The sequence below is a fragment of the Trichoderma evansii genome, assembly GCF_050947405.1.
Source record: "Trichoderma evansii strain SZMC 28006 chromosome Unknown GGI43scaffold_11, whole genome shotgun sequence".
NCBI lineage: Eukaryota > Fungi > Ascomycota > Sordariomycetes > Hypocreales > Hypocreaceae > Trichoderma > Trichoderma evansii.
The window spans coordinates 105,448-118,873 of record NW_028145195.1 but is presented as its reverse complement, the minus strand read 5'-3'; the positions used below and the strand labels follow the sequence as shown (position 1 = coordinate 118,873).

General features: G+C 47.2%; 4 protein-coding genes across 4 annotated transcripts; 3 read left to right on the top strand and 1 right to left on the bottom strand.

Moving 5' to 3' along the window:
- Positions 1-204: 204 nt before the first annotated feature.
- GGI43DRAFT_423099 (metallophosphoesterase family protein) lies at positions 205-1,515 on the top strand (the record flags this gene model as incomplete). The annotated part of the gene is made up of 3 exons (XM_083208193.1): positions 205-535; positions 588-780; positions 840-1,515. The coding sequence occupies 3 exons, from the start codon at positions 205-207 to the stop codon at positions 1,513-1,515; spliced, it is 1,200 nt and encodes a 399-aa protein (XP_083060043.1).
- Positions 1,516-1,565: 50 nt separating this feature from the next.
- Positions 1,566-5,585, bottom strand: GGI43DRAFT_423098 (major facilitator superfamily domain-containing protein; the record flags this gene model as incomplete). The annotated part of the gene is made up of 5 exons (XM_083208192.1): positions 1,566-1,972; positions 2,107-3,075; positions 3,447-3,448; positions 3,851-5,361; positions 5,436-5,585. The coding sequence occupies 5 exons, from the start codon at positions 5,583-5,585 to the stop codon at positions 1,566-1,568; spliced, it is 3,039 nt and encodes a 1,012-aa protein (XP_083060042.1).
- Positions 5,586-5,963: 378 nt separating this feature from the next.
- GGI43DRAFT_423097 (Zn(II)2Cys6 transcription factor) lies at positions 5,964-8,244 on the top strand (the record flags this gene model as incomplete). The annotated part of the gene is made up of 3 exons (XM_083208191.1): positions 5,964-6,370; positions 6,552-6,978; positions 7,045-8,244. The coding sequence occupies 3 exons, from the start codon at positions 5,964-5,966 to the stop codon at positions 8,242-8,244; spliced, it is 2,034 nt and encodes a 677-aa protein (XP_083060041.1).
- Positions 8,245-9,857: 1,613 nt separating this feature from the next.
- GGI43DRAFT_53939 (aspartic peptidase domain-containing protein) lies at positions 9,858-11,703 on the top strand. The gene is made up of 3 exons (XM_083209979.1): positions 9,858-10,406; positions 10,488-11,351; positions 11,420-11,703. Exons 1-3 carry the CDS (start codon positions 9,990-9,992, stop codon positions 11,501-11,503), a joined length of 1,365 nt encoding a protein of 454 aa, XP_083060040.1. The 5' UTR covers positions 9,858-9,989; the 3' UTR covers positions 11,504-11,703.
- Positions 11,704-13,426: the final 1,723 nt, after the last annotated feature.

Sequence of the window (13,426 nt, the reverse complement as noted above, 5' to 3'; positions counted from 1 at the left end):
GCAGGAACTTTTCAATAGCGTCGGGAATGCGGCACATTTATTACTGAGCATTTGGTAGTTATAAGTGAATAGCTTCAGAGATAAATACCGATCAAATCTACAATTTGCGCATGGTTTATTGCTGAAATTTCACAATTGCCCTACTGTCTACTCGCTCTGATCGCAGCCATGTTCACATTCAGCGGTTTCATGTCGGCGGCGCTCATGGGCCGCCAGATCGCGGCTGCGGCTGTTCCTGCGTACTCTTCTGCTTGGCCTCAATTACGATTCACTCCTAAAGGTACCTTTCAAATGACAGTCTTCAATGATTTGCATTTTGGCGAAGCGGAAAACACAGATTGGGGCCCGCTTCAGGACGTGGATACGCTGCTGGTGATGAAGACGGTGCTGGATAAAGAGTCTCCTCAGCTTGTTGTGATTAATGGAGATTTCATCACTGGAGAAAACACCTTCAAGAAAAACTCCACCGATTATGTCGACGAAATTGTCTCTCCTTTGGTGGCTCGCAAGCTTCCCTGGGCATCGACGTATGGCAGTGGGTATTTGCCTGTGATGGACGCATGCAGATAGTAGCTCACCCTTTGTAGACCACGATTCAGCCTACAATCTGTCTTCTGCCAACATATATGCGAGAGAGAAGACGTACAAGAACAGCTTAACAGGAAATATGGTAAAAGATAAAAACGCTGGAGTCTCCAATTACTACCTGGAGGTAATGTCCAACGATAAATACGACCCTACTCCTGCTATGATCCTTTGGTTCTTTGACAGCCGAGGCGGGTAAGTTCCGCGATCTTGAAATCTTATAAGTATCGCAACCTACTAATCTTGTACCAAAGAAACTACTATCAAGAAGAAGAAAAAGATGGTTCCGACGTCAGTCGGCCAAATTGGGTAGACGAAAGCGTTGTAGAGTGGTTTGAAGCCACAAGAGCCCAACTGGCCAAGCGCTATAAGAAGACTCTGCCTTCATACGCGTTTGTCCATATTCCCGTCGGCGCCATGTATGGTTTTCAGCAGACCGACGGCGTTGATGAACACAAAGAGCCTGGAATTAATGCAGACAATCCTCTTTCTCAGCAAGGCGTACAATCTCCACTATACAACGCCACGACCAGTTTTGAGTACACTGGCCAAGACAAAGCGTTTATGAAGGCTTTATTAGAAACTGAGAATCTCATGGGCGTCTTTAGTGGTCATGATCATGGCGATGACTGGTGCTTCAAGTGGGGAAAAGATCTCACATTTTTGGGCTTGACAGGCAACGGTCTTGCCTTCTGCTTCGGTCGCCACACTGGCTATGGAGGCTACGGTTCATGGACACGAGGATCTAGACAAATCCTTATTGATATCAAGGACCTTGGTAAATCGACCAAGACTTGGACGCGTCTTGAAGATGGCACCACTGCTGGAGCTGTGACGTTGAATTCGACCTACGGGAAAGATGTCTATCCTGTGGTCCAATTGACTTACACCAGCGAGGACAACGAAGGGGTTCCATCTACTACCGATTAACGTTTATCAATTATTTAAACATTTATTCTAGCTAATGTATGAAACACAAGTTACAAAACCGGATATCCTCTGGAAAAGAAATTTTCCGGATCGTACTTCTTCTTCAGCTCTCTCAGCTTGTTCAAAGTCTCCTTGCCATAAGTAACCTCCCAGTCTGTATTCTCGCTGTGAATCAAATTTGCATACGAAGCTCCCACATAAGCATCTCCAGTTGCTTTGATTGCTTCCACTGTCTTGGTAGCCGTACCAATCTCAGCCTCGTCTCCCTCTTTCGTTCTCGTCAACTCTATGTGATGGGCGTAGGATGGAAAGAGTCTGTGGGGATAACGAAGCTGAAAGCATGAACCAGGGTTTGGCTGGATGGCTTTTCCATGGGCTACATGGCTGGGAATGCCCATGAAAACTTTTGGATCGTTCCACTGGTCCATCAGAGCTGAAGCTACACCCTCAGTGATGCCTTTTGCAATAATTCCACGGTACTCAAAGGCGCCAGGCTGTATTGTCAATTCGGTCAAGAGAAAGGTGGCAAAATCCGCTTTATCCTCAAATGTCAGTCGACTTGGCATAATTAGTTGATGGTAAGAGACTCACATTCTCCAATTCGGACCACGTCTGCCCCAGGTAGAGACTTGATCTCTTCAAAATAGCTCCACCCCTTTTGCAGGCCGTCGCCTTCCTTAGCGCACCATGCAAATAAAACATTCATTTCTGGCGTATCCAAAATCTCGTTTCTAAAATAGATGTCGCCTGTATACTCCTCTGGAAGATTGGGCTCAATATTGCTGGCCCACTCCGCCAGCACAGCCGGCCAATATTTCCTCTGAAACTTTACACTGCCGATTAACAGGTTTGGCGGCGGGTAGGTCTTGATGGTAAACTGCGTCACGACTCCCCAAATGCCATTTCCAGCGCCTCTCAGAGCCCAAAGCAGATCAGGATGGCGATTCTCGTCAACATCAACGATAGACCCATCAGCAAGAACGATACGCACGCCCAGGATGTGATCGACTCCAAGGCCGTGCGTAGCAGCATAAAGGCCATATCCTCCCGCCATTGACCACCCAGCATATCCAAGTCTCGGGTGCCATCCTACTGGTGTAAAGGCGCCTTCGTTGCTGAGAGCACGAGCGAGATCTCCTACGATGGTGCCGCCACCAATCACTGCGGACTTCTTGTCTTCCGATACTTTTACAGAACACAAGCTGCGCATATCAATCATAACTCCCTTGTCTATTCCTCGAAAGTTTCTTCCCTCCATCTCTGCTCCTCCAGAGCGAACAGCCAATTGCAAGCCTACCGCCTGAACTACTTTGACGGTGGCTTGAACATGAGTCTCGTCCAAGGCGCGAACTACAGCCAACGGTCTGGTGGTTGTAGCTCTATTAAATGAAGGGCTTATCGACTCATAGACCGGGTCTGATTTTGTATAAATGATATGAGGGAATTCATCGTAAAGTGCCAACAGACCCGGAACTTCCTTTGCAACATCGTCTCGTGTAAGTGATGATGCAGGGATCTTGGTGTCTGGCAGCTCAGTAACTTTAAACTCCATAGTAGAAGCTGCTTAGAAAACAAAAATGCTGGCTAAAGCTTTTGAATAAGTGTAGTAAACAATCTTATTTTTTACAAATCAAATTTCAAATCAAATAAATCGGCAGGTTGCGATATTTATATAATCAGTGGCCGAGGAGGAAGCGCCATCCAGACTCATGGCCTGCGTAGGTAGTCAGCAGCCTTCTCATATTAGCTTTTACGATAATACCTAGCATTTCTTCTTTTGGTTTATTTCCTTATGGCGTGTCAACGTCAGCACTAATAGATGATTGCTGAGCTGGATCCAATGCGCTGTTGGCGCATTACCTCAATTTGTGCAAATGGCCGATAGATTAATAGCGCACTGAGGGGGCAGCATAATACTCTATCATACATACCTCTATAAAGATGAGTAACTAGCTATCAAGGCTTTTTATACTTTTTGTTGTAAGAAAACAACCCACTTAAATTATCCTTCTTCTACACTTTACATCATTTATTAAGCATATCTACTTCGTATCTAATTATAACATCACGCTGCGAATGGAATTATGTCGGAGAAGTGATTTTGATTGAGGATTAAGTGGAATTGTGATGAAGTAGTACAGGCTAATCTATATTCTAAACTTTTAGCCCCTAGTATATACATGAACAATAAGCTGTCTCGCGTGTCTCTTCTATATGCGTATTCTCTTGGCACAATCTATATGCCACCCCACTGCTGTTGGCTCGTCTACCCCAAATTTACAGCCAATATCTGACGGTTCGATTCCCGCAACTTCGTAAACCCAATCTGGCTTACGGCTCTGCCACACCCTCTTCTTTGGAATCTGGATCCGCTTGGACTGGTTTCGCTCCCGCCTGGTCAGTCTTGGCGCGAGCCTTCAAGCTGTGCCATTCCACAAAGACACTGCCGAAGACAGTTCCCGCAGCCGTCCCTGCCACCAAGTAGAAAACAACCATAATCGCATCGTTGTAGTCAAGAAGAAGCGTCTTCAGGTCACTCGCCGGAACCAAAGTCTTTAAGTCCGTGGCGCCGGAGTTAGCCACTTCCTCAGGGTCGATATTTGGAATATTGGAGTGGACTTTCGAAACCAAGTTGCTGAGGAAGATGTTTTGTGCAACAGGCAAGAAGATGGAAGAGCCCAAGAAACGAATAAACATGACTAGAGCGGATCCGGTTGCAATGTCAGGTCTGTCTAGAACGGTCTGCACGACGTTCATGGGTTGCTGCGCGCCAAATCCGAGCCCCAGTCCAAAGAGGACCTGGTAGCCAATCCATTTGGAATGGCCAGATTCGGGTTTAAGCGTCGTTAAAAGCCCTCCTCCGATCGGCATCATGACTGTGCTTATAATGAAGAAGGGGGTGTAGTAGCCTATTTTAGAAATAGCAATGCCAGATCCCAAGGAAGAAACAACTGTCGAGAGAATTGTGGGGAGCAACATGAGTCCAGAATTGATAGCGTCAACACCCTTGATTGCCTGAAACCAAATCGGGAGATAGTAGATGGCAACCATCATGCTAGCGCCGTTCCAGAAACCGAACCACAGGGCCGCGACGATGCTGCGCTGCTTAGCGATACGAGGAGGGACTGTTGCATCTTCTCCTTTCCAAATTTGAGTACCAATGAATATCAAAACAAAGACTCCACAGATGACCAAAAGAGCAACAACCCGACCATTACTCCAAGCGTACTCACTGCCACCCCATTGCAGAGCCAGAATCAAGCAGATAATACCTGGGAAAAAAGCCAAGTTGCCAATCGGGTCGAGTTGCTGGATTTTACCGAGCAATGTTTCCGCTTTTGGTTCAAGTTTTTGATTGGGCATACGCAGGATCAAAGTAGTGACGATAAGTGACACTGCACCAATCGGCAGGTTGATATAGAAGCACCATCTCCAAGTCACCTTGTCCGTGAAAGTGCCTCCAACGACAGGTCCTACGACAGAAGCAAGTGCAAAGACAGCTCCGAAAAGACCTTGATAGACGGGTCTCTGCTGCAGCGGAATTGTATGGAACAAGACGACCATGATGCCAGAAAATATGCCCGAAGCTCCCAAACCAGCGATTGCACGACCGACAATGAACGCTTTTGAGCTGGGAGCTGCGCCACAGACGGCCGAGCCAACTTCAAAGAGAACAATGCCGATGAGTAAGACTGGTTTTGTAGGATAATATTTGTAGACCTTTCCCATGAGGAGCTGGAAGCTGCACTGTGTGAGTAGATACGCCGAGCCATACCATCCTACGTCGTTAAGAGAATGGAACTCGTCTGTAATACGTGGAATAGCGGTCGAAATGATGTTTGTGTCCTATATTTAGAAAAAAAAAACATATATAAATTAGTCCTATGTTGGCTTTGTAACTTGCGTTGATGCATTCATACCAGAGTAACCAAAAAGACTGCCAGGTAAAGCGACCCCATGATGATTATTCGCATCCGATTGGTTGGATACTCATGCGTCTCCATCTTAACGACGCTTACCTCCGTAGTGGCGGTTGGTGGCTTTTCATCGTTGGAGGTGCCTTGAGACATTGTGAATAACGAATGCAACTTCAGCAAAGAAGGAAAAAAACGAGAAAACAGATTTTTAACTCGGTAAAAACCTAGTTTTCTGAGTCTCTTGAACAAACGTAGCGTAAAAGAAAAAACGTTGCAGTTATATAAGGGGATGAGGTCCCATAACTCCTTTTGCTGCGGCGCTAAACTAAACCGCGTCTCGGGGCTCAAAATTCAAAAAATTCACGCCCGAGCCCCGAAATGCACCAAAACTCATGAATCCTTTCGTTGAGCATGAGTCGAAACAGGCGCTTTACTCCGCAACTCTTTCATTTCGGACTTTAAATTTGTCCTTTAAGCCCGAGAAAAGGGAAAAAACAAAGTTTGGCCGCGTCACGACAGCAGCAAGCGGTTATGGAGCTGCCAAAGAAGCCCAGCAGCGACCTCAAGGGTTACTCTTGCGTCAGCTGCAGACAGCGCAAGGTCAGATGTGATAGGCGTGCTCCTTGTATGAATTGCACCAAAGCAGAGAAACAATGCAACTTTATCGCCCCCGTGCGCGGAAAGCGGAAAAGAACGAAGCCTCCTCGAGAGACGCTTCATGCCCGGCTGAAACGATATGAAGAAATGCTCAAGGCCTATGGTGCCAAGATTGAACCAAGCAATGGCACTGAGGGTTCTGATTCGGAAACAGAGTCCCAGTCTCATAATACTCCCGAGTCGAGCGATGGGACTATGTCAATAGTCAAGAGTCAGGATCATGAAGACCCTATGCCGCCAAAATTTATCATGAAAGAAGGAGCGTCAAGATATTATGACAGGTATGCCGATGACTGATTTGCATCTTACACGAGGATATACTTACGCTGTGTTAGTGCTCTCTGGTCCAACTTGTCAGAAGATGTAAATTTCATGCCAGCCTTTCTTCTCTTTATTTGACTTGGACGCCCCGTTATTGACTTGAATGCCACAGTTCCAACATCCAGAAGCCACCAATTTCAGCGAACCAACAGAAGAGGATGTCCATGTCCTTGAAGACGGGCTAATGTTCGAGCCTGAGAGAGGCGACAAAGTCATGGACCTTACCAAATACCATCTTCCATTGCCGCTAATATCGAAATTAAAGGATGTGTTCCTAGATAGGGTTGATCCTATAATGAAATTCCTACACCTGCCCACCTTTTGGGCCGTCTTGGCAAATGAGCTGCCAAATCCAGACCGTATACCCAAGAGTTTAGAGGCGCTCATCTTTGCCTTTTATTTAGTCTCCATTTGTGCATTGAAGGAACACGAGGCCCAGGAGCTCTTTGGTATAGAGTGGCAAGTTGTCGTTTATCGCTATCGAAATGCGACTCGGCAAGCCTTGGTGAATGCGAGATTCTTGTCAACAGCGAACTTGATGACCCTTCAAGCGTTTTCTATATTTATAGTATGTTACTACGGTCAATCCCTTCCTTTCAACCTTATTTCTCTTTTTATTAATACGACCCAATAGATATGTGTCAGAAACATTTATCGATGCGATACCCTCTTCGTCTTATCCGGCGTCGCTGTCCGGCTGGCTCGTAAAATGGGCCTCCACCGCGATGGAACATTTCTCGGCTTACCTCCCTTTGAGACAGAAATGCGAAGGCGGCTTTGGTGGCATATTGCCCACATCGACTTTCGTACAGCCGATGTCATGGGCACCAAGCCATCGCCAGAAATCTCCACTGCCGATACAAAAAGGCCTATCAATGTCGAAGACAGCGCACTCTACCCGGGCATGGCTGCTCTCCCCGAGGATCATAACGGTATCACAGGAATATCGCTTTGTATTATTAAATGCGAAATGATTGCGTCTCTGTGCAAATGCGCAGCTACTCGTCCCCTTGATTTGCGCTGGGAGATGCTGTACAGCCCAGACATCTCGCTCGCTACAAAGGACGACGTCATTGACGAAGTTGAGGATCACATGGAAAAGAAATATTTGCGGCACTGTGACCCTTTGAATCCACTTCACACTTTTATATCCATCATGATACGGTCAGCAATGTGCAAGATGAGGCTCTTTGCGCACAATTTACGACAATTTGCCCATCGATATCCCATGGCCACACAAAAAGACCATGATATAGCATTTCACAATGCTATGAAGCTTCTGGAATATGCAAACATGATACAAGGAGGCCACATGGGCTTGGATAAGTATCTGTGGCAGATCGGAACCAGCTACTGCTGGAATACCATGCTGTACTTGCTCATGGAAGTTCGATCCCGCAAAACAGGACCTGATATCGAAAAAGCGTGGAAATTAATCGGCGTCGTATTTGCGCGCGCTCCTCAAGTATTCTCAGAGTTCACGGGCTCTGTCTACGTAGCGCTGGGCAAATGGACACTAGAAGTTTGGGACGCCTACGTCGAGGCTTCAAAAGCTGAGGGGCTTCCAGAACCGGTAACGCCCGAATATATTCTCGCGATTCGAGACTATCAAACCTCAAAGTTGGAGTCAGTACCCCAAGTCGAGGAGAAGAAGGCTGATCCCAAGCCTGTTGCCTGGCCACCGTCCGCCTATGACAAAGCCTCGTATGTAGACTATCTTGATGTGGGATATTCAGAGCCGCATAACTTTCCAAATCTGTCGTCCTTTGATACGGATCCGAACCAGTGGATACAGTGGGAGCAGTTAGTTGCAGACCAGAGCACCTTTACATAGGCTGGTAGCGGGTATGACTTGCAGGACTGATATCAGCAATAACCTTCTTCCATCCTTTCTCTCTTTGCCAGAAACCTTTTTGGCGTATATTCTAGCGAATAATGTTAATAATTAATTCTTTTGCATTCTGTCTCGTGATTCCCCGTTTTCATACTCTACCGTGGTCAGACGTTGTGGTCGCGTGGGGCTGTCAGCAGTTAATATGAGGCATCACGAACTGTCTAATATTCGCATGCTTTAATGCACCAATTGCTAGTCACGAGTCGTTGCACGTTTCTGTTATAAAAGGCTTGAGGCTTTTGACGTCGCACCACTTTGCGATTTACATTGTATGAAACGGGCTAAAATTAAGCAGTGCGAATAGGCTTGATTGTTACCATTTCTCGTCGCCGTCGAGAACGTCATGTCTAACTCATTGTTTGTCTTGGCGCTGATCGAGAACAAGCTGTCCAATGGCCCATCAAGCAACCATCTTGATATCTCCAATGAGATGAGAATGGCCAGGCAGCGAAGGCGGGGTTTTCCTTGATATGTAATCGTGCTCGCAAAGGCCGCTATCTAATGGCTTAGTGAGATGCTTGTAAGACGCAGCAGCACCTCATTCAGATATTGACGCCCTTCACGGGCCCCTCTCCCCCATCATAACCGCTCGCTTATGATGTTACAAAAACGCATATATCCTGCGAATTCTCACTGCGTGTGTACTAACATGTATGTCTCTTTGTATGCTTGATTCCCGCGGCTTAGTGGCGGCTGCCCCGTTCTGTGGGCAAGCTCTAGCAGTAGCTGTTATTAGTCTGCATCTCCACCTCCACATTTTTCATCTGTAGTTGACGATGATGATGACGGCAGCAAAGCTACCAACACTATCCATTGAGCAGAGCAGCCAGCCACTCCCCTCAGTGACTGGCCAACATGACTCTACGGAAATAGCGGCATATTTGTGTTGGCAATACACTTATAACAAGAACAGCAAATGCATGTTGAAAGCTGAAAATCAACCAGGATGCAAGCTGGATATGCACACGTTCTGGGCGAATGTGCAGTCAAATATAGCATCTGGACGAGGGGCTGTGCTATCGTTGCGCCACGGTTGGCTGGATAAAGTGTGTGCGACTCCAGCTACTGTGGAACATTCGGGCCGCGCCTCAAGACCAATTCGTGAACGCCTTTGCGCCTCTGCCGCTACTCGGGATTCGGCACTTCTGTCTCCGCACACACTTCATGCGCCTTGACTGGCTATCACAAGACGCCTGGGCCTATTCCAGGCTTGTTCCAGGTCCGCATTGAACGCCCAGCGTCACCCTGACGGCAAAAGATCGCGCTGGTCGAGTGATGACGAAAAATAAGGCCCATCCCAGAAAACAAGAACCTGCATCAAATCATGCGGCACCATGCTGAGGCAGCCAGTCAGCTGTCTCTGCGCTCGATGCAACGGTAGAACTGGCCCCTTGACGCGCGTTATAGTGGGAGACGACATGTCGACGATGCGCGATAGGTCTGATAAGGCGCCACCAGATGTATGACGATCTGAATGCTATGAGCATTCGAGCTGAAGAAGTGATAACTTTCGAACTTCGAATGTCGGAGCGTTGTATAAATAAACCGGGTTCTCCCCGCTCGCTAGTAGTGTTGATCTTCGTCGGAGCAAGATAAGAAGAGCACTCACTACCAGCTCTCCTCGCGATATACTTGTATCAACAAATATCATAAATCATATCATAAAAGGCATTCATTCATACACCATGGAGGCCATCTTCAATGTCCAGTCAAAGTTCCGCCTCGAGCGCGGTCTGAGCAAGATCAGGGCCATCCGCAACGAAAACTACAAGCGCCACGGCCTCAAGTCCTACGTTTACCTGCTCAATCGCTTCGGCTTTGAGCCTACCAAGCCTGGCCCGTACTTTCAGGGCGTCCAGTTCCACCAGCGTGGACTCGCCCACCCAGACTTTCATGAGGCCCGCGGCGGTCGCGTCCACAAGAAGAAGCACCTTAGGAAGAAGCTAACTCCAGAGGGCTCCACGGATCCTAACGGAACAGAGACTGGGGAGGTGGGGGCAGAGGACCAGCAAAATGACTCGGAGTATCTTTGCGAGGTGACCATTGGCACGCCTGGCCAGACTTTGCTGTTGGACTTTGATACCGGTTCCTCTGATCTTTGGGTGAGTTGAAACGAAACAACACAAAGATGCATCCTTGGATATGTGCAGCATGGCTAACCAATTTTCTTTCTCTTTACTTAGGTCTTCTCCACTGAGCTGAGCAGCACTATCCAAAAGGGCCACACTGTCTTCAACCCTAAGAACTCGTCAAGCTTCAAGACGCTCACTGGCCAGAAATGGCAAATCTCCTATGGCGACGGCAGCTCAGCATCCGGTGACTGCGGCTCCGACAATGTGACTGTCGGTGGCCTCACCATCAAGAATCAGACCGTTGAGCTCGCATCAACCCTTGCTCAGCAATTTGCACAGGGCACTGGTGATGGTCTTCTCGGCCTCGCTTGGCCATCCATCAACACCGTCACAACCAATGGCAAGGCCACGCCCGCCAACACTCCCGTTGCCAACATGATTACCCAGGACGACATTCCAAGTGAGGCTCAGCTCTTCACCGCGGCTTTTTATAGTGAGCGTGATGCCAACGCTCAGTCCTTTTACACTTTCGGCTACATCGACAATGATCTCGTCACAGCCTCTGGACAGGAAATTGCCTGGACTGACGTCGACAACTCTCAGGGTTTCTGGATGTTCCCGTCAACTAGCAGCTCTGTCAACGGCACGGCCATCTCTCAGTCCGGCAACAGCGCCATCGCCGACACTGGCACTACCTTGGCCCTCGTCGCAGATGAGGTTTGCGATGCCCTGTACAAGGCTATTCCCGGTGCGAAATATGATGACCAGCAGCAGGGCTACGTCTTCCCCCAGAGCACGGATGTATCCAGCCTCCCTGAATTCAAGGTTTCTGTTGGAAACACTCAATTTGTGATTCAGCCTGAGGATCTAGCCTTTGCTCCTGCAGATGACAACAACTGGTACGGAGGAGTTCAGTCCAGGGGAGACAACCCATTTGACATTTTGGGCGACGTGTTTTTGAAGTCTGTTTATGCGGTTAGTATTCCCTATACATTCTCATTTGCCCTCTAAAAATAATGCCGATACTAATGAATGGGTGCCAGATTTTCGACCAAGGTAACCAGCGATTTGGTGCCGTTCCCAAGATCCAGGCTACGCAGAACCTGAATTCTTCGTCTAGCCAGTAAATGTTTCCATGATTCATGAGGATGCTGAGACAGAAGTCTCCCCCAGGCTTTCATTCATTTGTTTATCAAGCCAGCCAAGTACTAGATTTCGCCGCTGTATAGTAAGATAGATGCAATAAATTCGTAATGACAAGAATCAAGTCTACTCCGATGTCTAGCTAGTGATTCATGGTAGTCGTTCGTATGGTGTCTTTTTCGCCTATCAATATTTCCGAGCAGGTTGTCTATGTCAGGTTCAATGACAATATAGACGGTTCAAGCTTGTTGTTGGATGAGAGTGGTGTACAAGCTGAGTAGTTGACCTTGGCTACACAGCCACGTCGGAGAAGGAGGGAGTACATGAGACTGATCATCTTAAGGGGTCGAATCTGAATCTGCTGGTAGATTTCCAGGCTGTGATATGGTGCTATTCATCCTTCGTTTAAGCTTTAGCATGTCAAATCGATTCGATATTGATGATTGGGCCGTTACTTTAGACCTCGTCGATACCCTGCCCACCGAAATCGAACCGCCACATGTTGAAGCTAGGAGCCTTGGATTTGGAATTTGCAGAAATGCCACATTGAGTATTGGAAATTTGTATGAAGAGCGATTAAGGTGTCAGGTAAAATGAAATGAATGTAGAGCCGCTGGTAAGAGCTTGTGCGACATACACACTCCATCGTCGAGCTGATGGACTCAAGGCACTGGGAGTGATGGCCGTTATAAAGACCTTGAACAGGTTTCTTATGGAATTCAGTGAGGATAGCATGGAAAGCTGGAATCGTATTGGCACAATTCTTCAAGCAATAAAGAGGACCTGTTCCTTTGTATAGCAGGCTCTTCTTGTCCACATCAAATGCTGTTGATTGTTGCTGTGGTGATGGATTCTACTCGTTTGATCTGCTCAAGAGGCAAAGGTCGACTATAATCTGAAAGATACATCAATGTCGTCTGATTGAGTTTCCGATTTTTAGACATTGGAGCCATTGCAGTAGATTTGCGAGATTTGCGAGGCATTGGCCAGCCACCAGCGTCTTGATAATGCAGCTCCAGACATTATTCTTCTATACTGTCGGTCAATGAAGGAGATTGTATCAAGCTGGTCAGAGGGGATAGAACAACGTTGAATAGACCATGTCTGCGTCTGTACCAGCAACAGGCTGATGAGATGAGGTTGCAATGCATGTGAGCTTGGAGAGTACATGTACCTATAGGTACACGTAGGGCTGTGGCACCTGAGGCAGAGAGAAAGCTACATGTACATGGAAGAGCACGCATATAACGTACAGTGTATGCGCAGCGCGATTACTGTTTTTTTCCCCGCTATAGCAGTGATAGCTGAAAAAGCTACGTCAAGGTCGATCAAGTTTATGTTGATCAATGAGGTCGGCGTTGATCTACAAAACAAACCATCCATCCAATCTACTCTTGATCAACAATGCCCAGATTAATTACAGATTGAATCCGACCAGCTGGAGAAGGTCAGTCAGATACATAGATCCACCCCGCTAAGCCATATGGTCTAGCGAGCCTCTATAGGGCATTTGAGCGCTAGAGTAGCATTCGAAATACAGTAAATGCACTATCTATACACTGTGTATCTTCAACACCCGGCCATTTTATCATTACTATACCTCATCATTCATAGCTGAGATGAGATCAACGCCACATTCTTTTAAGACCCTTCAATTACCTACACGGGCAAATTCATATAGCAAGTGAATACTGATTTTGAGTCTGTCTCAATTGACACAAGAAACCAAAGGCGTAAATGAATAGAGGGCATGCTGCCATTAGCTCCTCTGGTTCTCAGCAAGAGCCACAACATACTTCATTGAGAACAAGGGTTGTCTTCGTCGCAGCTGCCGTTGCTTGAAGAGGCTTATTCTATGTGGCGCTAATCGACAGTTACGGATATTTTATCCATCATCATTATTCGGC